The 24,963-nt window shown below is 36.3% G+C and overlaps 1 protein-coding gene across 1 annotated transcript in view; it reads right to left on the bottom strand.

The window, feature by feature from the left end:
- The window catches only part of UNC13C (unc-13 homolog C), a 542,478-nt gene that overhangs the window by 245,760 nt on the left and 271,755 nt on the right, over positions 1-24,963 (bottom strand). Inside the window, 4 exon segments of the mRNA XM_038580464.1 lie at positions 1,447-1,575; positions 6,802-6,891; positions 8,534-8,602; positions 20,386-20,542. Of these exon segments, the coding sequence (XP_038436392.1) occupies positions 1,447-1,575; positions 6,802-6,891; positions 8,534-8,602; positions 20,386-20,542 (445 nt within the window).

The following is a 24,963-nucleotide window of genomic DNA, read 5'->3' as shown; positions in this document are numbered from 1 at the left end:
AGTTGAAGAGCCTTACAAGAGAAAGATAGAGAAAAGACAATAGGAAGCAATTAGAAAGCTACCCAATAGAAGAAGCAAAGTTGAGAGACAATTTAATCATTGGGAATCCAAGAGAACTAAGTTTCTAAACATGAGCACATCTAGCAGGAATAATAAGCTAACGTTATAAGCAATTATGTGGTTATACATTATTTTTTATACAATGATAAACTCCAGCTTTGATTTTTTTTTCTCCTACTAGGCTAAGGAAGTCAGAAAGTTTTACTACTGTAGGAAGCCCAGCTTGAAACCTAACTTTAAAGAATCCAAGTTGCTTTCATCTAATATATACTATCTAGAATCTGCCCCACTCAAGTAACCAAGAAATTCCAGAGGCAATTGTGTAGTTTTCAGCATCAAGTAGAGTGACTGTTTTCTTCAGGAAAGTGGATAGGCAATAGATACATATTAAAGAGTCATCCCCAAACACCAGTTTTACAGGAATGATGGCAATGCATAAATCATAGCATATATTATAAAACTTCAATGCAATAAAAAGACATATTACACATAAAGAGGGAAATAATGTTTATGAAATCACATAACCGAAAAGGATTAGTGTCCAGAACATAGTTTAGAGTTTGTTTACAAATTAATAAATAAAAGACAAGCCCATAGAAAAATCAGCAGAGGTTTAATAGGAAATTCACGGAAAATAAAACTGTAGTGTTTATTGAGCATATGTGAAAATATGTTCAAATGGACCGCTCTCAGTGTTTATCTTTGAGGGAAGAGGAAGGAGGAAAATTGCATTTGGAAAAAGCACAAAAGGAAATGCCACTTTGTAACATTTAATGCCTTTAGACAGTAAATAACAGAACAAATATTACTAAATGCTAACATTGGGTGATATGGGTGGTAATTGCATGTATATTTGGTTTGTTTTCTGTATTTTCTCCTGCATTTTTGAAATATTCCTTAATAAATTTTTACATATAATGATTTTACCATCCTGTTACACAAATATTCCCCCATCTATCATGTTTATGAGACAAAACGAGAAGGGAGGCAGTTATGAGTTAGAGGAAGAACATAAGAGTCAAGTTGGAATCCTAAATTCTGAACAGTCCCAAATCTGCCAGTTGATCACTTTGAGACTTTTAGCAAATCACTTATTGTTCTGAAACTCACTCATCTGAAAAATGTAACAAAACAAAACAAAACAAAACAAAAAAACCCAAAAGAAAAAAAACACAACAGTATCTACCTTTACCACACAAAGTTATTTTAAGGACTGAATTGTTTCATGTAAATGAAAGTTATGTTCATATGTGAAGAAAAGATATTGGTAATTCTCAAATCCCACATTTAATGTGAAATTCATTGGACGTATTTTACCATTTAGTGTCATTCTAAACTTAAAGAAACAGGCATTAGAAACAGAAAGGAGAATGTATCTTTTCTTACCGGATCTATCAGCTGGGAATAGAGTTCATGACAATTGTCAAAAATATACTTGTATGTAGAATCCAGGCACGCTCTAACACAGTCCTTCACCACCATGCTGGCCTTTGGGGGGCTTTGCAGCTCCAGAACCTGACAAACAAATTATTTTCTTAAATTCAAAAAGAGAAGATTGCAATCCAGTATAAATAACTTAAACAACCTCAATAAATGTTTTTGGTTGATTTTTCTATGTTCAGTGAAATTGTGGTCTTAGCAATGTTTTAAGTGTATAAATACTTACTTTATCTTCTTGATATGACAACTCAGTGAAAATCATCATAGTTGTAAATATTCAAATGGAAACACTGAGAGTGACCAATTACAACATTATTCATCCACTCATACTATTTAATAATTCAACAATTATTTATCATCTACTGTATGTCTGACCATTATTATATTGCAATTGCAATGAATAAAAGAAATAAAAAAATCCCTTTCCTCATGGACCTAAATTCTAGTATATAACAAAATAAATCAGTAAAATATATTATATTGATGATGCACATTAAAAAGAAAAGTAAAGCAGAGAAGAAGGGATGGAAAGTGTTTCAGTGGAATAAAATGAACACAGAGAATACAATAGTAGGTGAATTCAGAGAAGTAAGAGGATGGAACCAGGGAAACTATCTATATCTAGACTATTTTACAAACCTTAGCTTTGATTAAGGTGGGAAGGAACTGGACTGTCTCAGCAGAAGAGCAAAGTGACCTAACTGAACTATCTTTTGAAAGGTTCCCTTCAGCTACTTAAGGTGGGCTATGAAAAAAGTAGAAAGACCAGTGATGAGAATAGCACAATAATTCAGTCAATATAGTGCTTGCTCTATGTTGTTAAGTAAGCTAGGGGCTGTTAAAATAAATCATATTATGTCTAATTTGAGAAGGAAGAGCGAACAGAATCTGCTAACAGATTGGATGATGTGAAAAAAAGAGATCGGTTAGGACCCCATGGTGTCAGCCTAAGTAACTGGTACAGTGGAGGTAGGTCAATTGAAATGAGCAAAGCTGTGCACAGGAAACTGGTAACTCAGTTTCAGGTCGGTTAAGATTGATCAGGTGGCTATGCATAGAAGTAGATTTCAAGTAGACATTTGGATATGAGTCTAGACTCATGCAGATGTCCGGGGCTAGAGATAAAAATGTAGAAATGATTAGCTTAAAGAAGGAAAAACTAAACAACGGTGTCTGGGAAATCCAGAGAAGAAAGGGTCTCCTGATTGATGAAATATATTGATACTGAACATTATAGGATAAGGATTGATAGGTGACCACTAGAATTCACAAACAATGGTCATTGGCGATTTTGATAAGATCATTCTTGGAAAAATGATGGAGTAAAAGTTTGACTGGAGTGAGTTCAACATTCCAGGTGATTTTGAAGATTAATATTGTTAAAATTTCAGTTCTCTCCAGATGAATCTTTAGATTTAATCCAATCCCAATCAACATCCCAGCAAGAACTAATAACACCTAAATAATTCTGAAAAAGAAGGATGTTCTTAAGATCTGCTCTATCTGATTTTAAGATTTTAAGATCTAATTTTAATATTTGCTATAAGGGGGCAGCCCGGGTGGCTCAGCGGTTTAGCACCGCCTTCAGCCCAGGGCTTGATCCTGGAGACCTGGGATCGAGACCCACGTCGGGCTCCCTGCATGAAGCCTGCTTCTCTCTGTCTGTGTCTCTGCCTCTGTCTCTCTCTCTCTGTCTATCATGAATAAATAAAGTCTTAATAAAAATCCTTAAAAAAAAGATTTGCTATAAGGCTATAGTAATCAAGGGAGTATGTTAATGGTGAAAGTATAGACAACTGAACAGTATGCAGTCCAGAAATAGACTCAAACAATATGGACAAGTGATTTATTTTTAATAATGATGCAAAGTTAATTCAATGAATAAAGGATAATCAAAGGAAAAAAGCTATCTTTGACCCATACCTCATACCACACTAGAAAACAAAACAAAAAAAACCAACAAAACCTCTCAAAACACAGGACTAAACATATAAGATAAAATAAAACTTTTAGAAGAAGCACAGGAAAATCTCTTTGTGACCTTCATTTAGCCAGAAGCACCATCTACAAATAAAAAAACTGACAAAGTAAACATCAAAATTATGCACCTTTGCTATACAAATGTACTATTTGAAAATTAAAAGACAAAGCAGATAGGGAGAAAATGCTAACAAATAAAGTATCTGATGAAAATCTTGTATCCAGACTATATATAGAGATATAGATGTAGAAATGATTAGCTTAAAGAATAGTTATTTTTACAGTCTATTTCTAAAGTCTTAAAACATTATTTTTAGTAATCTGTAAAACGTGGGGCTTGAATTCATGGCACCAAGATGGAGTCACATGCCCTTCCAACTGAATCAGCTGGGTGCCCCAAAGAACTCTTAATACTCAAAAACAAAAACAAACAAAAACAAACAAACAAACAAAAATCCAAAACACATAAAAATGAGCAAAACATTCCAACAGATTATTCATTAAAGAAATTCAGATGGCAAATCAGCCCAAGAAAGGATGATCATGGGACGCCTGGGTGGTTCAACAGTTAAGTGTCTGTCTTGCCCAGGGCGCGATCCTGGGATTTTGGAATCGAGTCCCGTATTGGGCTCTCTATGGGGAACCTGCTTCTCCCTCTGCTTATGTCTCTGCGTCTCTCTCTCTGTCTCTCATGAATGAATAAATAAAATCTTTTTTAAAAAAGGATGATCACTATTAATTGAGAAATAAAATTAAGACCATAATATGATACTTCACTATTAGAATGGCTAAAAAATAGTAATAATAATTTCAACCACAGAAAATATCAAGGGTTTCACCAGATGATGTAGAGCAATTGGAACTCTTGTGCATTGCTGCTAGGAATACAAAACTGTACAACTGCTTTGAAAAAATAATTTGCCATTACTTGTAAAGTTAATCATACATTTATCAAATGATCCAGGAACTTCCCTTCAAGGCAAGTAAAAGCTTATGTTTACACTAATAATATGTATGTAAATATTTGTAACAGTATTGTTTATAACCCCAGCTAAGGGACAATTCAAATACCTGTTGTGTATACATAACCGAGAATTATTACCCAGCAACAAAAAAGAATAAACAGTTGATACACTCAACAAGATGGATGAATAGCCCATGTGTCATGCTATAAAGCATATTATTTCATTTACATGATATTCTGGAAAAGGCAAAACTAACTTGATGAGATGAGCATGGGGTGTTATACTCTATGTTGGCAACTGAATTTAAATAAAATATTTTTTTAAAAAAAGGAAAAGGCAAAACTATAGGGAGACAACAACAGATCAGTGGTCACCAAACACTGTGGGCAAAGATTTGAGTGTAAAGGGGAAGCAATAGGGAATTCTGGAGAACTATGGCACTGTTTTATCAGCTGGCTGTAGTGGTGGTTACACAACTACACATTTACCAAAACTAACAGATCTGTACAACAAAGGAACAGATTTTACTGTCTGTAATGGGAAAAGAAAAAAAAAAATGGGAGGAGAAACTTGTTCAAAAGATACTGAGAGAATAGAAATTGGGAAGAAAACATGAAGAGGATGATTTTGAAGGGCTTTGGTATTAAAGGAAAAGAGGGGGCACCTGGGTGGTTCAGTTGGCAAAGTGTCTGCCTTTGGCCAAGGTCATGATCCCAGAGTCCTGGGATTGAGACTCAGATTGGGCGTTCTGCTAAGTGGGGAGTTTGGCTTCTCCTTCTTCCTTTGTCCCTCCTCCCTGCTTGTGTTCTCTCTCTCTCTCTCTCTCTCACAAATAAATAAATAAACAAAATGTCAAAAAAAAAAAAAAAGAAAAAAAAAAGGAAAAGAGGAATTAGGGTATAGTAGCGGAGAAGGAGTTCCTTGGAGTTCCTTGGAGAAGGAAGTAGAGTCCATCATTGAAGAGAGTGGGGAGGACTGATGCAACAGAGTTTTAGTACTTAGGAGGGGATGAAATCAATTGCACAGGTGGAATTGGTGGCCTTTTCTAGGAGAACAGACAGCTAATCAATAGTACTAAAAAACAAGGAAGAGTATATGGACACAGATGCAGGTAAGTAGATACGTGGGGTGGGTAGCAGGAGCATGTGGTCTGAGCTTGAGGAAGCTCTCCAGACCTTTGCTCCTGTTTTGTTTTGTGTTTTTGGTTTTGGTTTTTGGTTTTTGTTTTTTCAGTGCAATAGGAAGCAAAGTACTCAGCTGGTAGTGAGGAGGGTGGAGGATGTGCTAGAAGTTTGAGACTTTGTTTCTTAACACTACAAGACTGATGACTGAGGAATGGCAGATATGTGGCACTTATAAAGGCACCCCTTACCCTCACTTCCATTTCCCCACTTCAGTGTGGATGGCAGGTATCACCTGGCAATAAAGTAACCTTTCCCTCTGAGCCTGGTTGGAGGCTAACAATCATTCTCTGCACACTGTTCCAACAGCTGCTGCCAAGATACCAGAATGGACATAAATTCCATTTATCCCAGTCACTCAATGTGGCTGTGATTTGAAGCCAAATGAATTTTATTTGAACTTTAAAAAATCCAAATGATTGCTGATACAGTATGGTTTTGTTTTCTCTCTGTCTCTCTCTTTCTCTCTCTCTCTCATATAGTACCATTTTTAGTGCTTCTAGGGAAAACAACCATGGGCAACTGAAAATTTTATTTTTTTTCTGTACAGAAATTTTCTGAATAAACATCATAAAACTTTCTTTCAAAGAGCAAAATGTTTTTAGCCCATAGTCTGACAGGTAGTTTTAGGAGACACTTTACATGAATTGTCCCGCTAGCCAAATTATGATTGCAGAGAGCTTGCTGTTGCAGCAGAGTAGATCTATCTAAAAAGAAGTGCCTGCACAGTTTGGTAGAGAATAGTTAGTTATACTAATAGTTTAAGCAATCTAATCTATTCCTATAAAGACAGTTCCAGGGCTGAAAATGAGAGTTGCCACAACTGGGGCAAACTTAAAAGAACCAGCTACTCTCTTGGGATGAAAAAGTCAGCAAGACATCTGAGTTAAACTAAAATAAGAAGTAAACTCATTTCCATTTAGCATTCTTAGGGACTTTTTTATTTTAGTAAGTGCTATGTTTATGTAAGATGGATTTAATTTAAAACTACATTTGAGCCAAACATATCAGAATATTTTAGGTGTTTAGGATAATCCCTTTTCACACATGATTTAGCACTGCAAAAGGAATCACAGCATAATTGCTAGGGTTGAATGGTAGCGATCAAGAGATGACTTTAATGGGGAATGAGTGTGTTATGACACACCAGGATAGCGACAAATAAAATGAGGTACCTTCATCCTAAAAAAGGTGATACTTGTTAGCAGGTCAACAGTTGATTTCAGGTCTTGCAGTCTTTCAGTATTGCTGGCAGGAAAGTTTTCCTGGTTAATTAAGAAATAGAAAATGGGTAAATTATCAGCCTTAAACTTGTAATGGGAAAATAAACTAAGACTAACCATCTGGGAAAGAAAATGGGAAGTGAACTATGTAAAATTACAAAAATATCCCTATAGCATTCTTAAAATATTTTATCATAAAACATTATAAAAAGTAAACAATTGGAAAATTATCTTTAGTCTTAGAAAGCCATATCTTTCTATTTATTTCCACAGTGCAATAAAAATATACAAAATAATATCATTCATGCATAGTTATTATTCAACTTTGTTCATATAGTAGTTTTGCAGCTAAAAGTGGAGGGGACAACATGTATTTGGAATATTTTTTTTATAATTTTCTCAAGATGGGTAATTTTTTCCAAAAGTAAAACTTTGGGAACTTTTACATGTGCTACATTTACTTCTAGTTACAACGAAACTTTTAAAAGTTTAAAGAAAAATAAGACTACACTGCAGAGTTTCTCCTGGAAGTACTATGGATTTCAAAAAAAGTCTGTTGGTGAGATTTGGTGGAAATGTGATATAAAAATAAAAATGTTCAGAATTTTGAAGTAAAGAGAAGATATAATTATGAAAATGTTTGATCTAAGGAATAATTTTAACATTGAGAAATTTCTCATTTTTACGTGTTTTCAAATTGACTTTTTAAAGAGCAATCAGAAAAAACATAGGTAACTTTTAGATATTCATGAACTCACATAGAGTTAAGGTATCCAAATGATGATAAATGAGGTGGCTTCCAGGCCCTTTTGGATCTCATATACCTTTCTCATTGCCTGTGTAGCAGTTACCTTCTACCAGTGTTGGCCCCTAGTTCCAACAGGAAGGGTGAATTTGACAAAACGTGGTATCATAATTTACAGAAATATGAAATTCAGATATCCATCAAAATGAACTAAAACATGAATGCAGAAGATATACATATGTGCAGATATGGAATGATGTTTAGAAAAAATTGCTAAAGAATGCAACAGTTATTGCTACAGATTCTTTTGTAAATAAAACTTTAAATGGTTTGTAACTAAGATTTTTTGTAACTAAAATCATATGTGTATTTACAAACACAATATATATGGATATATTTGTGTGTGTGTGTATTTCACCTGGAGGTGAAGTACAGAAGAGTTGACAACAAGTTTGGACAGCTACAAAAGATCACATTGTACTGATCTAGAAAGAGTGAATTAAGCAGTGAGTCCAAGTAAGTATCTTAAAAGCTAGGGAAATATCAGTAGGATGTCTCAGTATCAAGGGGTGAGCTTTCAGAATGAGGACTCTGTCACATGTCTACTTCATGGATTAGTTCATTGTGACTCAATCTGATAGTCATTATAATTATAAAATTAAAGCTACACACACACACACACACACACACACACACACACACACACATATACACACAGAGACATATGTTACTATTGTAGGCTTATTTGGGGCAAGGTCCCTGAACAAGGGGCATCAGCTTGCTTACTTAGGGGACTTTTTCCAGTGTGACAGAACCTTAGTTCCCAAGATCAATATTTTTACTTTTCCATTATACAGAGGATGATTTTCTACAATATGACAGGAAAGCATCTCAGACAAACATGATATTTTACCTTCAGGCAGATAATTTTGTACATACCCTATACTTTGACAGGTCAATCCTTAAAGAGTTATGCAACTGGTCCAGTAGTTTTATGAATTTTTCCCTCTGTATAAACAAGCACAAAGTAGAACAATGGAAATAAATGGCCATTCTAAATGTATCCTCACAACAAATCTTTGAGTTATTGTCCTCATTTTATAGAAAGAAGGTTCAAAGATGTCAATGATTATCTAAGATGATAGAGCTAGTACGTGACATAACAATGATTTAAATGCAGATCTCTTGGACATCAAATCCAGGCTTTTCACAATAAGCCACAGGGCCTCTCTGTGACAAATAAGAAAATATCCAGAAAGTTGTGGAGTGCAGAAAGAGTCCAGAAAACTGAATTTCCACTGTACTAATTCACAACAATATGAGTCAGCAAGAAAAAACGTGGCCTACCCCTCTTACTATCCCCACACCACAGTACCTCCCCAGAAATAAAGTATTGTTTTTTAAATTTCTTCTACCTAAGCAAGTGGGAATTGCTATTGTTCTCATCAAGAACAATTTCAAAAAGCATTTTCCTTTTGGTAACAAGTACAAACTTCATACTCTGAAAATATCGATCACCTTTAATGTTGTTCATGATTCAGTGTTTTTAAAAAAAGTATAAAATATCAAACCAAAAAAAATTGATGCTTTCCTCTGAGGTTGTATCAGTGTTGGGTGACCTCTTCATAAGATGTTTGCTTATAAGGATGAAGTTGTGTTGATTAATAAAGTAAATAAATTAGATAAGATGAAAACATCCAAGTCACACAAACTTTATAGGTAGACAATCCTCCATTTGGAGTCTAATCAAAAATGAAAAAAAAGATAGGGAAGTGGAAGTAAGTAACAGTAAGGTCTCTCTGCCTGCATTACTATTCTGTAAATAACAAAGTGCACTTTGGAAGATATTGGCCAAAGTAACCTTTTCCTAATACTTTCATGAACAAGGTGGATTTATGGGGTTATAACTCATCCCTTGAAGTCACTTATTTTGATGAAGTGAGCTGAATATTAACAGGAGTTGATGAATTGTTCCTAAGTTGAAACTCCAATTTTCTGAATAAACTGCCTTTTTCAGGTTTATATGTCATACAATAAAGCTTGATATTACCTTTGTGTTAAAGCCCTGCAGGGGCAATGACAGAGCCCAAGAAATGTACCTTGCCTTCAACATGCTTGCCGTCTTGCTAGGCAGAGAAGACTCTCCAGTAAAGCTATTGAAAAATACAGATGAGTTGAAGGTCTTAGATTTTTTTCTTTCCCACACTTCACCGTTCTTTCCTAGGGGAAGAAGGTGAACTATTCTGTCCTTTTATTAACGCCCATCCTGCAACCACCTGGATCAGTAGCTCTCAATCGAAGCAGAAAAATTTAAGAGCCACTACCATCATCAGTGTAGGCCATGGTACAGTTAATCATTCAATGATTGTAAAAGTTAACATGTTCATGTCTTGGGATGCTTCATCTGACCTCTGTGATTGGTACAAATCATCAAGACAGCTGCCATGACCCTAGTCATCCATGCTAATGCCTAAATCACTGGCCTTCTTATATACTGGGACTGACTGTTCTGGTTCTCTACTTGATATCCATTTTCCCATTCTTCCTTATTAATAGAACCTTAGGAGACAAATGTGTCCATTATGAAATACCTACCTTCCCAAACCTTTTTTCTCTAGGAATGGCCATGCAGTATGATTTAGGCTAGTGAGATATACAGAGTTTATAAAGGGGATGGACTCAGAGAACATATTATGAATGAATTATTATTTGAAAAGATTCTAAAAGAGACTTTGGCAAACACCATTGTATTAACGTGTTTGCTATATAATTCTTTGTCAGGCTTTCTCTCCATCTGCTCTGTGTTTTTCTCCTTTCTCCCACCTGAAATTCAGATCAGACAAAAGAAGGTAAAACAGTCCTGTGACTCCCAGATGAAAAGCGAAACAAGCAATTATACCCAGTGGAGCAGGGAGTTGGGAGCCATCCCCCCTCCCTTTAGCATTGTCTGCCTACCCCTTTCAAAAAATTACAATCCTTAGCAGCTACACTAGCTCTGAATTCCTTATTACCTTTGGACTTGAGTTACATGGGGAAAAAAATATGATTTACTTAAGTTTGTTTAGTTTGTTTCATGCAGCCAAACAGAATTCTGACTGATAGGGATCACACATGTGGGCTTCCCACCGAAGTCTTCAGCACCCAGCTGGAAAATTTACATTCAAGGAACACAGAACACTGTGGAGAATACCACCAGGCTTGTTGTCGCTAAATCCCAGACACTATCAGATGATGTGAAATTAAAAGTGTGCTACTGATTGAATTTTCATAGAGATTCTTTAAACAGCAGGGCAGCTTGAAATTTAATTTTATTTATCGTATTTCTATTTAACTAGAGTGAGATTGCCTTTGCCAGAGCTGAGGAGGCCTATTTCTTGCATGGTGTGATTTGAAGAATAACAAAAGAGTGGGTGATTAAAAAATGATTCTCCTGAGGGGGTGTGTCCACAACATCTGAAACCACTATGTCACTCAGCTCTCCATGTCAGGTAAGGTCTACACATACCTAGTATTTGGTAGCAGGCCACATCAATCATAATACCAACTGCTATCAGTTATCAAAAACTTAGGTTTAATTAGTTGATAAGAATAACTCTAGACCAGGGGTCAGAAAACTGTAAAGAGCCAGATAGTAAATATTTTCAGCCTGTCACCTGTCCTGTCACAACCATTAAACTCCACCACTGAAACACAGTAGCTCCCATAGACCATATATATACAAATGGGAATGGCTATTCCCCAATAAAATTGTGTTTACTGGACAAGGGAATTTTTTAAAGATTTTATTTATCTAAGAGAGAGAGAGCATGTGTGCATAAGAAGGAGGAAGGGCAAAGGGAGAGGGAGAAGGAGGATCCCCTCTGAGCAGAGAGCTCTAGGGACTCATGTCAGGTCCTAGGATCATGACCTCAGCCCAAGGCAGGCACTTAACCAACTGGGCCACCCAGGTGCCCACTGAACAGTGAAATTTGAAATTCTTGTAATTTTCATGTGTCGTAAAATCATAGTCTTCTTTTGATATTTTTTAATCATTTAAAATGTGGAAACCATTCTCACGTCCCGGACCCATACAAAACCAACTAGTGGGTTGGTTTTGGCCCAAGGGCACAGGGGAGATTTTGAGTAGAGGTAGGCAGTTGCTACTCCACAAGTGGATTCAAATCAACAAGAAATGTCAACATATTGCCCCGGGATCCTGGGAACTGTAGAAGGGAAAGCTCTTATAAGGAAGGGACGTAAAAACCGTGCATCACCCTTGACTTCTCTCTTCCATTTCTTTGTTTCTCAGTATCTCAACTCCAGAAGCAGGGAGTGATTTAATTCGAAGCTGATGATGATGCTTCAGCTTCCCTAGGAGGAGCCCTAGCTATGTGTTCGCATGATCTCAGGTTTTCGTAAACTTTGTAAAAATAGGATTGAAAATATTCTGACTTGGACTACCTAATTGTAAGAACTTTTCCAGATAGTATCATCAAAAGTAGTAATTCATTAAAAAGAACAGAGCATTTCAAATAGAAATAATACATAACCTACCTCGATATTTTTTTGAAAATTTAATCATGGGAACATATTGAAAATATGTTTACATTTCTTGTGGAGTTGAGATCAATACTGATATCAGCAGGTATCATAAAATAATAAAATTCACTACAATGATGGTATCAGTGACAAACTAATAAATGTGATCAATTAAAGGAGTATTTAAGGAGTCACTTCATAGGCAAGCTAGAAAAGCCCTGAGATGATACTGTCCAGTGACCAAGAGAGCCTCAATATTTCTCTCAGTTTGACTAAACTTTAAACAGGTTTCTCCCTGACTCTAGACCCGAATCTTTTTTTTTTTTTTTAATTTTTAGAGCATTCTCTCTAAAAAACTGTAAATTCTTTCTCTGTCCCTTTGAAATGTAAATCTTTTTTTGAAATGTAAATCTTTTAAAAAGCCTCTTGCCAGGTTGCTTTACAACCCAGGAATGTCTTCCTTAAGTATTTGGGAGCTATCAAAGGGACAGGCTTGTCCCAGCCTCTGTGGGGAATGTAGGAGACTAATTTTGGTATGTGTCAAGTAGTAAACACAGACAGCCTCATCACAGAAAAAGATATTTGCATACCCATCGAAAAGTTAATGCTGGTCACATGCCACTTAACCTTCCCCTTAATATCCTCAGCTTTAAAAAAAAAAAAAGATTTTATTTATTTATTCATGAGAGACACAGAGAGAGAGAGAGAGAGAGGCAGAGACACAGGCAGAGGGAGAAGCAGGCTCCATGCAGGGAACCCGACGACGTGGGACTTGGGACTTGGGACTGGATCCTGAGTCTCCAGGATCAGGCCCTGGGCTGAAGGCGGCGCTAAACCGCTAAGCCACCCGGGCTGCCCAGCTTTTTTTTTTTTTTTTTTCCAGCTTATTCCAGCCCTTAAAAACTCAACATTTGTCTTAGTATAGCTGAGCTCAGGGTGAACCCTAGCCTCTCCCGCTCTGGCAATAGCCTCAAATTAAGTTCTCTCTCTCTCTCTCTCTCTCTCTCTCTCTTTCTTTCCTTTCTTTCTTTCTTTTTCTTTTTTTGTAAGATTTTATTTCTTCATAAGAGACAGAGGCAGAAACACAGGCAAAGAGAGAAGCTGGCTTCCTATGGGGAGCCCTATGCAGAGACCCAATCCCAGAACTCTGGGATCAGGACCTGAGCCAAACACAAATGCTTTGGCAACCACTGAACCACCCAGGTGCACCCTCAAATTAAGTTTTCATTGCCTGTTTAACTCTCCTGGGTACAATTTTTGTTTCGACATCGCATATGAAAGAAACATAATAAATGTTTTCTGAAACTTGATGGAAATCATTAAAATGTGTGGCATTGTCAATGAATTGTGAAGTTAATGGAAACTTCTCTAAAATATCAAATTAAAATGTTTGATCAACTAAAAAAAAGTATGATCAACTCTTCTAAAGACTGGATTACCTTTCTTCAATAAAAAAATATATTTCAGGATTTTCACTATATGAAGAAATGATCAATGAACCTGCAGTCAAAAACTCTAGAAAAACTTTTAAAGAGATGTATCAGAAAGCTAATTAATGAAAATATTATATTGTTTTTGTGAAATTTGTAATGTTTTTGGTGTCATAGTAATTTATAATTCACTGGGATTCATTTTTTATTAGAAATGAATATTATGGGCAACCCGGGTGGCTCAGAGGTTTAGCGCCACCTTCAGCCCAGGGCGTGATCCTGGAGACCTGGGATCAAGTCCCACATCAGGCTTCCTGCATGGAGCCTGCTTCTCCCTCTGCCTGTGTCTCTGCCCCTCTTTCTCTGTCTCTGTCTCTCATGAATAAATAAATAAAATCTTTAAAAAATAATTTAAAAATTAATATTACTTTTTTATTGATAATTTGCATTCTTCTTAATAAAAGTCTCATCAGGGGCCCCTGAATGGCTCAGTTGGTTAAGCATCTGTCTTCAGCTCAGGTCATAATCCCAGGGTCCTGGGATCAAGCCCCAAGCTTCAAGTCAAGCCCCTCATCGCACCCTGTTCAGTGGGAGTCTGTTTCCCTTTCTCCTACTCCCTCGTTTGTGCTTTTTTCCCCCCCCTGTTAAATTAAAAACAAAAATCTTTGTTTTTAAGATTTTATTTATTTATTCATAGACACAGAGAGAGAGAGAGGCAGAGACACAGGCAGAGGGAGAAGCAGGCTCCATACAGGGAGCCCGATGCGGGACTCGATCCCGGGTCTCCAGGATCACACCCCAGGCTGCAGGCGGCGCCAAACCACTGCGCCACCAGGGCTGCCCAAATAAATAATATCTTTAAAAAAAAAAAAGTCTCATTGAATTATATAAGGTCTAGGAAGCATAAAACCTAGATCTATCTCTTCCCAGAACTAATCATTTGTCAAGTCATAAAAGAAACAATCTCTTCTAAAATGTTTCCCACATCCATTTTCTCCTTTGCCACATCAACTTCATTTTCTCTAAGCCCCTGTCCCACTTTGCCCTGTCAAGACTAGCATATCAACCCTATCACTAATTTCCATCTAGACCACCTGTGCTCAAAACAGAACTGGTTTACTAACTCCTCCTTTCTTCAGTGTGGCTACCTATAGTCTGAGACTGGAAAACTAAGCACCATATTTGCCAAACTCCTTTGCAGATAGGTTTATGCAGTTACCTTAGTTTCTGCCTCTTAGATGCATGTATGCTGCTACATTTGGAAAGCAGAAAAGAGATTGAGGCCCACTTTTTGCTTCTCCGTTTCCTCCTGCTGCTAAGTCAAGTCCTGGAAACATTCATTTCCCGTTCTCTGGTCATCAGTTTTGTGATTTCAAAAAGATAGCTGCATTAGCAGTTGAAGCGGACTTCTGATTCCTCACCTTCCTGACTGTAAGTAAGCTTTAGGTTCAAATCAGTTTCACTGTGATATTTTGAGAATTATTACATGAGAATCTTCCTCCAGTCCTTCAAGTGATATTATAAGTACCTAATCCCCTGTGCTGAATCCTTTTCTCCTTAAAGTTTCTAGGATGGTTTCTATTACAACTGAACTGTGTCTGATACATATTCTCTCTTTTCTCTCTGCAACATTTCCTATACCGAGTTTTCTTTCTAAATCAAAGATTCTATCAGATTATACCCTACACTTCATGAATGATGTCCAAACATCTTAGTAGGGTTTAAAGGCCCTTAACAATCCAGTATCAATCCAATAGAGCACAGATTCTTCTTATACTAACATCTTTTATTTTATTTGCCCTACTCAGTAGGCAGGCTACCTTCCACACACTTTGGACTTACTTTGTATCTTATTTTGACTTTACTCAAATGTTTTTCCAGATCTAAGGTAGTTTCCATACTATTTCCTAGACCTTGGAAAATACTACTCATCCCTTAAAGCCCTATTTCCTTTGTCAAACTTTCATGAATCCCTGAAAAGAATCAATCTCTTGCTCCTTTTCAATCTCAAAGCAAATTTATAAGTATAACCTCCTTTGACACTAATCATATTGTGAGTTTTGGTTATTGTTACATATGGTTATTTGATCATCCCATCAGAACATAAATTTCAGGGGCACCTAGGTGGCTCAGTGATTGACCATCTACCATTGGCTTAGGTTGTGATCCTGGGGTCATGGGATCGAGTCCTGCATTGGGCTTCCGCAGGGAACCTGCTTCTCCCTCTGCCTATGTCTCTGCCTCTCTCATGAATAAATAAAGAAAATCTTTTTATATAAAAAAGAACATAAATTTCAGAGAGTAGAGGTCAACACATATCTTTCAATCCCTCCGCTATCTGCCATGGTGCCTTACATGAGGAATTGCATGAATCCATATTGAATGAACAAGTGGACAAATATATATATATATATATATATTACATATATAATGGCAATGAAATATTAGCTTATTTATTTTTGCCCAACACTGGCTGAGGCAAAGAGGGTATACATGTTATAAAAAAATGAACTAGATAAATATGAATTTTACTAATAATTTATTTACTAATAATTTGTATATTTATGTTCTAATATAATTCACTAGATAAATTTTCTAAAGACTTTTCTTTAAAGTTAAGATATTGAGTCCCAATTCATGGAGTTTCCTTCCTTTCCAACCCTTGATCTACTCATGGTGTTTTCCATACCCAAGGGGATTTTTTTTTTTTTCAAAAAAAGTTCTTTAATCTTCTTGACTCCAAGCAACCTTTACACTCAATGGTATGCTAAGTCATGTCTTCAAAAGAAAAATGCCTTGATTTTTAGCATTTGCCAGTTTCCATGATATTAGTATTCTCAATACTTCTTCTGGCTTCAAGGATGGCTATGTTCAACAACTAACTTGAATATTCTTGAAAATTCAGCAGTCACTGCCTGTGAGTAGGTTTAAGTAAACTATAACTGTTTTATACTCAATTTTCAACAATCTACTTTCAGAGCTACATCTTGGACCCAAGACTTCTCCTTTGAAATTCTAACTGAAATGTATAATGTTCCTACCCAAATCCTTTGTCTCTCTGTCTCCCCTGGTGCAACTTCTCAAACCTAGACCCCATGGTCAATCACTTCAACTATTCTCTCTCGCCAGCCTCGTCTATATACGAATTCATTCACCCTTTCATTCCTTTTTTTCTATGAAATTTCAACCTAGAGTCAATCCAGTCATCTGCCAATATCTGTTACATGAGCATCAGAATGCTAAAAAAAATTCTGAGAAAAGCTCAGACCCACGAGCATTGTCATGAGAGTAAATTTATGCTTCTCAACATCAGAGGAGACCTTCAGCTTTATTAGGAATCCTCTGACATGACCCTGAAGTATTTCTCTTCCTATTCCCTTTGGTAACTTATCTAAACCTTTCACAACCTCCTTCACCTCCTGCATCTGTATCACAGCACCTGTCTTGTAGATGAGCATTTACTATCCTTGTAGACAACCACAGAGAAGATTAGAGAAACGAGGTGTGATCCCCCAGCTTTTCACTCCTATATCAAAAGGTCAGCATTCTCCACAAGGACACTTACACTATTCCTGAAATTTCAGAAGGGAATTTGTCCTTTCTTATTCTGAAGAATGTCCCGCCTTTTATCTCTTGACTATTTTTTCTTCCTTCTCTTCTGGGATTTCACTGTATCACCTACTCTCCATCTGATAAATCTGTAACTTTACTCTCACAACTAATCCCTTTCCTGATAATCTATAAACATGTTTCAATTTACCTTATTAAATTAAAAAAAGTTCCTACCCAACCAGCCAGTAAAAATATTTTCATGGCAAAATCTTCCCTTGACCAATCTTTCCCGTTTCATTCAAGTTCCTTAAAAGAATAGTCTGTTTCCTCAGCCATATTCACCCTTTGATTCACATGTTTATTACAAAATTAATATAGGAAAGTTTTATAATTTCAGTATAAAGATGAATACAAAGCAAAACAACAAAATATGAGCTGTCATCCCACCAGGTGGCTGTATCATTGGCATCTTGGCACATTCCCTCCAAGTCTTATTTCTAAACCAGTTGTATGTGTTGTTTTTAATGTTGGAATTAGATTGCTTATAGAATTTTGTATTTTTTTTCACTTATAATTATATCATGGACAGTGCTCAACTTTATAAACTTTTCTTTAAAAACATGATTTTTAGTGATTGCATTATATTTTAGTGAATAAATGAACCTAATTTACACAACTATTCATCTATGGCATTCACTAAAGGACCCAATGAAATTAGGTGTCTATGTCAACTGCTTCACTAAATAATTACCTCCAATTTCCCGATAAGTATTTCCCCATCTTACTTGAACTTTTTGCAACAGCTGACAGTGTCATATAGATTCCTTTTTTTTGAAATAGCTTTCCTTTGTCTTTCATAATACAACACTATTATCATTTTCATCCAATTTCTCTAACCATTTTCCTCTGCAAGGTTTGTTATGCTTCTTCGCAACAAGTATTCTGTCCTTCTCACATCATTTTTGAAGCCTTTTTACATTTAAATCATGAGTAGAAATTACAATTGTACACAAAAATGTCTGAACTGTAAGAGTGATGGTTTTCTTTTCTAAAATATGTGTTTGTTTACAATCCTCGTAAGAAAAGTTGGATACTCAAAATGTCTGGGTTACATCCTTGAGAAGGATAAAGAAGGGCCAATATAATGGCATTCTGGAGTCAGAAGCAACAGGTCAAATTCAGATTTCAGGTAACTAAGAACCCTAGGCCCTAAATTGGAGATGGGAGACATTATACTTAGATATATCTGACTGAGCAAAGAACATTACTTTCAGTAGGTAAAGAATAATACAGTCACATTTATATACTAAATCATCAATTTATCAAATTGTAGTTTGAGGAAAAAAATTCTTGTTTTGGCTATCTTCTACAGTAAGTTATTTGATTTACAAAATAAACTTTTTTATAATCATGTTGTCCCTGCAAAGTAATCAATTTGGTTTCTTTCTTTGGGCCAGCATGAAGTTCTATCTCATTTTCTTCCAGGTAGCTTTTATGATGGATATTAATCATATAGACACATATTCTTTTTCAGAGCTATGAAGCTCAGTGTTCCATAAGGTTGGATCATTCTCTACAAGATGCCCAGGCAAATATTAAAAGCAAAACAATTTCATAGCACTGAGTGCTGTATGTTATAGGTAAAATCTCAAGACAATCATGTTATCACGATGAGGTTTTTAAAACAAAACTGTTCTGATGGTCTGTTATTGGTTATAGTAGTATTTTGTTGAGCTGGCCAGGGAATGTTCTTTGGTCCTGGCTCTTATAAGACTCAATGTGTCTAAGAGAAGTATCTGTGGTACGCTATTTGTACTGGAGGTAGGGCAGGAGAGATGAAATCCTCAAATCTGATATTTGTGGAGCATTTTCAACTTTTACAAATTGGCTTACATACATTTTACCTCATTTGCTTTTCATCTTCAGTTTGAGAAACACATTAGACAGGTAGTTGTTATCTTCATTGAACAGATTGAGAACCGAGGCTCGAATGACAGGACTGCCTTGCTAAATTTGAATACAAACCCAAATCCCATGACTCCTAACCCAGATAGTGTTTTCTCGTACTAGTACTTAATTCTATTTGTCATTAAATAACAATTACTTTTTCCTTTGATTCATTCCAACTCAATTCACATGCCTCACGTGCATTTTCTTTTAGATGAAAAGGAGAGAGAAAGAGGATACACAACAGCATATTTCCCCTGTCTCCTGGCTTCACATACTTTTTTTGCCAAGTCTCTTTTGTTTCTATTCTATGACACATAACCCAAAATTTAATTTCTAACAACATAATCAATAACAAAAATCTATTCAGGGAACGAATTTGGAAGTACAGTGGAAAATAACTATGTTGTCATGAAATTATTTTCCTACAATGGATCTTAGTTTCATGTATATACACACACACACGAGAATAAAAATACCTGTCTCATAGGATTATTAAACAGAGCTACTGCCTACCAGGTGCCCTAGTCAAAATCTTGGGAATCTATCCAGACAGCTTTCTTTTTCCTCAACTGTCCACATCCTCAAAAACACTACGTATTGTTGAATCTATGCCATGAAAAGCTCTACAGTTTGTCCTTCCTTCTCCATCTTCACTAATTTTGTCTTAACTTAGATCTTCACCATTTTACCAGCCAGTTACTATTAATTTCTATCCTATTTCTGGTCTTGGCAATTTCAATTTAATGAGGCTTACAGAGAATGAGCTACATTGACAGGTACATCAGCTAAATACTTGAATTTCCTTGGGATACATGCATTTCTACTTTTCAACACATCCTTGATGCATTTGAATATTTCAGGTGGATGTTCTTAATTAGGTACAAATAGTTCTTAGACTGTTTATACACCTACTATGTTTCACTTAGAAGATATGCTGGTATCTATCAATACCAGTAAAAGCCAATAGTAGGTAGAAATGGAGTCTAATAGACTCCAGAGAACTACCAAACCCCCTTTTATCAGTGAATAGCATCTGAAATGGCAAATCCTAAATCTGCATACATAAAGTCCTATGAAATCCCAGTACTCTTTCACAATATTTATGTATTTCCTCATTGGAAGAGGTTATTCCAGATAGGGAGATTTAATTCAATGAAGATGTCTATTGATTGTCGAAGTTATTTTACAGGATATGTTTCCAATGAACTTTGAGCTTTTGCCCATTATACTAAAAGATATTCCTCAAGATGTGCCTCCTGCAGATAAAATTCCAAGAATACCTAGAATCCAAAGTCTAACCTCCATAAGCTAGTAGAAATTTGAAAGTCCGAAAATACTTACACCAAAGTTGGTAGCGGCAAATCGATCTGAGGCAGAAACCTGTACATTCGTTGAAACTGTTGTGTGAGCATAGAAAGCATTTATATTCGCCAACAAGGTGCTCATGACAGCAGGGACACCAGGGCACATGTATTTAGAAGACAGACATGAAAAGTGCCTATAAGACAAAACCATAAAGCACTTTCAAAACATAAACCAATTAATTCATATAACAACATACCTTCTAATGTCAGCAATTAATTCCCAACTACATCTATAAAAAATAGAGAAAACTCCCACAATCTCTACTAAGTGAAAAGAAAGCAATCTCAGCTTTTAAAAATTTCTCATTCACAAAGGTGAAGTGGTTTAATTACAACCTGTGATTTGTCACAGGGATGAGCACATAACTCCTTTCAACCAGGGGAGTGTTGTGTGTACACACCTTAAGTGCAATTTCCAGTGGAATCCAGCACTGTCGGAAAGCAATTACACAGGAGTCCCCCCTTCTCCAGTAACCAGGCTGTCACTTAGTCAGTTCCTGAAATGCCATATTTCAACCAGAATGCCCTTTCATTCTTGCATTCCTATCACACTGATGCAGCAGGAGGCTCTCCTTTCATTGTACATGTACTGAACAAGTGAACTTAACATCTGACTGGAGTCCAGTTTCTGGACGTTTGTCATAAAAATAGTTTCCGTAAGCAATTTTGTTTTCCTAGCATTTTGCTACAATCAGGATTTAATAAAAGCAAACAGATGAATAGTGAGGACAGATTGAATTATGCCAGCTTTATGCTTAAAGACCATTTCTTTTAAACCCTGAATAATAGTATCATTCACAGACATCAGAAGCATCCAGCGTTCAAGTTCTGTTACTTCTCTCAAGAAAACCTGTTTCATTTGAACTATAACAAAAGACTTGAAAATTGAAAGCACAGCTTACGATAAAAGTGAAAAGATAAAATACTCAGGGAGGAAAGACATTTTCAGTATGTAATCTGATCCTATTTTGCTCTTAAACATCAGTAATTTATCCTCCACTTAGGCATATCTGAATTCTGTATTCTTGAACTCAAACACAGATTGTACAAACATAAATAAATGCCCTGAATGACACCTCAAAAGAAATGGATTATGGTCCTGGAAATGGTGGCTTGTCTTAGAACTCAGCCAGGCCATTCATGTAGCTTGTCAGGATACTCGCTGATAAAAGTAGGTTAAACTTTTAAACATGGATCTCTGAGGATTACGAATAACAAAGCATGCCATGGGAGTTTACATGAGGTTTTGCTATTTAACCCTAGAAAGACATTATAACTGATTGCTTCTTTTAGGTAAATGATATCTATTTTGACTTCATTATACACTAAATTAATTATAATATCTATTAAGAATATCACAAATAATATAAAGATATAGAAATTTAAAAACTAACACTAGATTTCTTTTTTTCTTTTTTTTTTTTTTTTTGCAATTCACAAATAATGAAATTTGTTAGATCCGTGTTAGAGGTTAAGAGTTATGGAATACGCAATACCTAAATGCAATGGTTCAGGGGATGGCACAAGGAAAATATACATACCTAGGGGGAACAAGGGATATAGAAACATTAGTTGTCAAAATAAAGTGGTAAGAAACCCAAAGACCAGAAGTTTATTATCCTGAGCATGCATTATATATTTAAAGGGATACTGGAGGTCAACAGGATGACTAATCTTGCTCTTGGTTTTTAAAAAATGATCCATGTCTCCCTAGTGCCCCCAAGTTACATAGTAAATTTAGTAGCTGCCATCTTCTGATTTTTGGTGCCCAACAAGGGCGGTAACAGTTTAGCAGGGACTTTGAGTAGAAATCATGGAGAAACATAATACAGATTCTGAAGGGGCTTATCATGTAAAGTCTGTAGGTGAAACTGAAAGTTTTATAATGAAGATGATGCAATTATTGAACACTGTTCACCGCTTATAGGCCATCTGAGGAGAAAATGAACGTAGTGTGGGAAGGCTGGGGATATAAACAAGCAAGTTTTGCCTCTTTTACACTTTGAGTTGGCAAGCTAATGTTTTAATGATGAAAATGCCCTATGAAATTGTGGCTTTGGGGGCCCCAAAGCAATGTTTTAAAACCAGAATGAGAGACATAATTTGAGTTACCTAGTTTAATGCAATCCTTGCTATGTACTTATCATTAATGTTAATACATATTCATAAAATTAGAAAAACAGTAAAATAAACTGGGTTGTATGCTTTATTTTTTATTTAAAGGTCTTATTTATTTTACAGAGAGAAGGAGAGAAAGAGTACAAGCAAGCAGAGCTGTAGGCAGTGGGAGAGGGAGAAGCAGGCTCCCTCTTAAGCAGGGAACCTGACATGGTGCTCCATCCCAGGACACTGGGATCTGGACTTGAGCCAAAGGCAGATGCTTAACTGACTGAGCCACCTAGGCACCCCTGGTTTTTATACTTTAAAGTTTTCTTCAGAAAACAATTTCAATTTATAGCTAAATGGTAAGATTATAATACTTTCTCTTATTAGAACTGATTAGAAACAGAATTAGAATTCACTGTAGTGTCTTTTTTTTTTTTTAAACTTTTCATCCATTTTTATATTAAACACATCTGGCTAGAGTACTCTCCTTGCAATAACTACATTTTTGCTATCTCTCTGGAACTATTTTTCATGGCAGGAATCTAGACTTGATTTAATGTTCCTGGTATAAAATATGCATACTCTAAGAGGACACACATTAAACACTAATTTTCCCATGTAAGAGAAAGTGCTATTACAAAGGTGTCCATTGGCTAGAGGAAGTTAGGAGGTCTGGAGGACACAGGTTCAAAGGCTGATTTGAATCTGCTAATAATAAGCCCACAGAGGAGAAATCAGAGGGAAATGTCTGAGTCAAGGTCTTGAGGATTAGAGTTCATGTAATGGCCATGGAAGAGTCAAGAGTTTAGTGTCGCTAGATTTTGGTTCAATAAATATTTATTTAACATGTCTAAATGTGAGATACTATGTTAGGCATTAGGTGTTTAGTAATGAATCTATTTACAGACTAATGGGAGAATCAGTCACAGAAGAAATGTAATACAGTTATACAAAAGTTATGAGAAAGAAAAGCCAAACAGAGTGCCAAGGAAGAGTAAGTTAGAGTGTGCATATTGTGCCCTGATGGATCTCAAAGCAGGGCTGTGTTAAGGGTTGATGCATGACTCAGAAATAGCCAAACCAAGCACAGGGCTTATTGTCACCAATAGGTAAAAGATGTATTCTGGGGAATAGAATAATAAAAACCAAGGCACAATGTGGAAAATAAAATATTGTGTACAGTGAACCCTAGCAATTTTAGGTTGGTAGAGCCCAGATTTCCCAGAGAATATTCTATTCTTGGTCAGACCAAAGACAGGGTTAGAGAGTGTGTAGGAGAGTCTCATGAAATATGTTAGGCAAATTGGACCTATATTGTAGATCAGATTATTTTCAAACAAAACCCAAAATCTTAAGAGTCAATGTAGGAAAAAAATATATATATCTTCAAGGAACTCTAGCTGTTTATATGGATAGAAAGTACCATCAACAGAGTTGAATTTTAAATAGATTAACTTGGTGGGGAGCAGACTTTAGAAGGATGGTTTGAAAGAAGGTGAGACTGGAGAGTCCAGTTAGGAGGCTATCTAGGGAAGAGATGGTGGGTGTCTGAACTAGGGCAGTGACTACAGAAATATGGAGGAGGGAATGAATTTGAAAACACTGAGAGAAGAGAAACTGCCAGGACTTGGTGACTGGTGAGGAATGAGAAGTCGGGAAGAGAAATGGTTAAGTTCCAAGGTTTCAGTTTGGGTAACTGGTACCTTTGCCAAATGAGCTAGGACCTAAAAAGGAGAAAGAAATTATGAGGTAGGGATCATGTGTTCGGTTGGGTTGAACCCAAGGTAGCTTGCAGAGCTTTTACATAGGAATGTCTGCCAGGTTACTGGATATCTGAACTGGACACTTAGATGTGGGGGTCACCAACATGTCAGAGTCAGTCAAAACCAGGAGGAAGGATAACATCGTCCAGGAAGATTATGTAGCCAGAAAAGAGAAATGCCAGGGTGTGGAACCTGGAAACACCAATATGCAAGGGACTAGTGAAAGAAAAAAAAAAAAAAGAGTGAATTCTATGACTGAGGCCAAATGGAAAAAAAAAAAAAAAAAAAAAGCCAGATGGGTAAAAGGAAAGGCAGGCTACTGGAATCAGAGAAACCATGAGAATGGGAGATTTGTACATAAAGGGTGATTGATGTTGTTGGGTGCAGTGAGAAAATCTTAGGAGGACAGAAAACAAACTGTTAGACTTGACAAACACACATCACTGTGACCTTCACAAGATGTTAGTGGAATGACAGGAGTTTGCATGAAGAGGAAACAGGATGAAAAGTGAGGAGGTGCTGGGGGCCACCCAGGTAAAGTGCTGGTCAAGGCCAGATTCTGTTGGTCACAAGCTAAGGAGTTTCCACATTCTCACATGGACTATATGAAGTTGTGGAGATTCTTGCAGAGGGGACTGACATTATCAGAAAAATTTGGGAAGATGACTCTGAAGTGGTATAAAGAT

The sequence above is a fragment of the Canis lupus genome, chromosome 30 (genome assembly GCF_011100685.1).
Source record: "Canis lupus familiaris isolate Mischka breed German Shepherd chromosome 30, alternate assembly UU_Cfam_GSD_1.0, whole genome shotgun sequence".
Classification (NCBI taxonomy): Eukaryota; Metazoa; Chordata; class Mammalia; order Carnivora; family Canidae; genus Canis; species Canis lupus.
The sequence above is the reverse complement of the archived record's forward strand: the minus strand, read 5'-3'. Positions and strand labels throughout refer to the sequence as shown.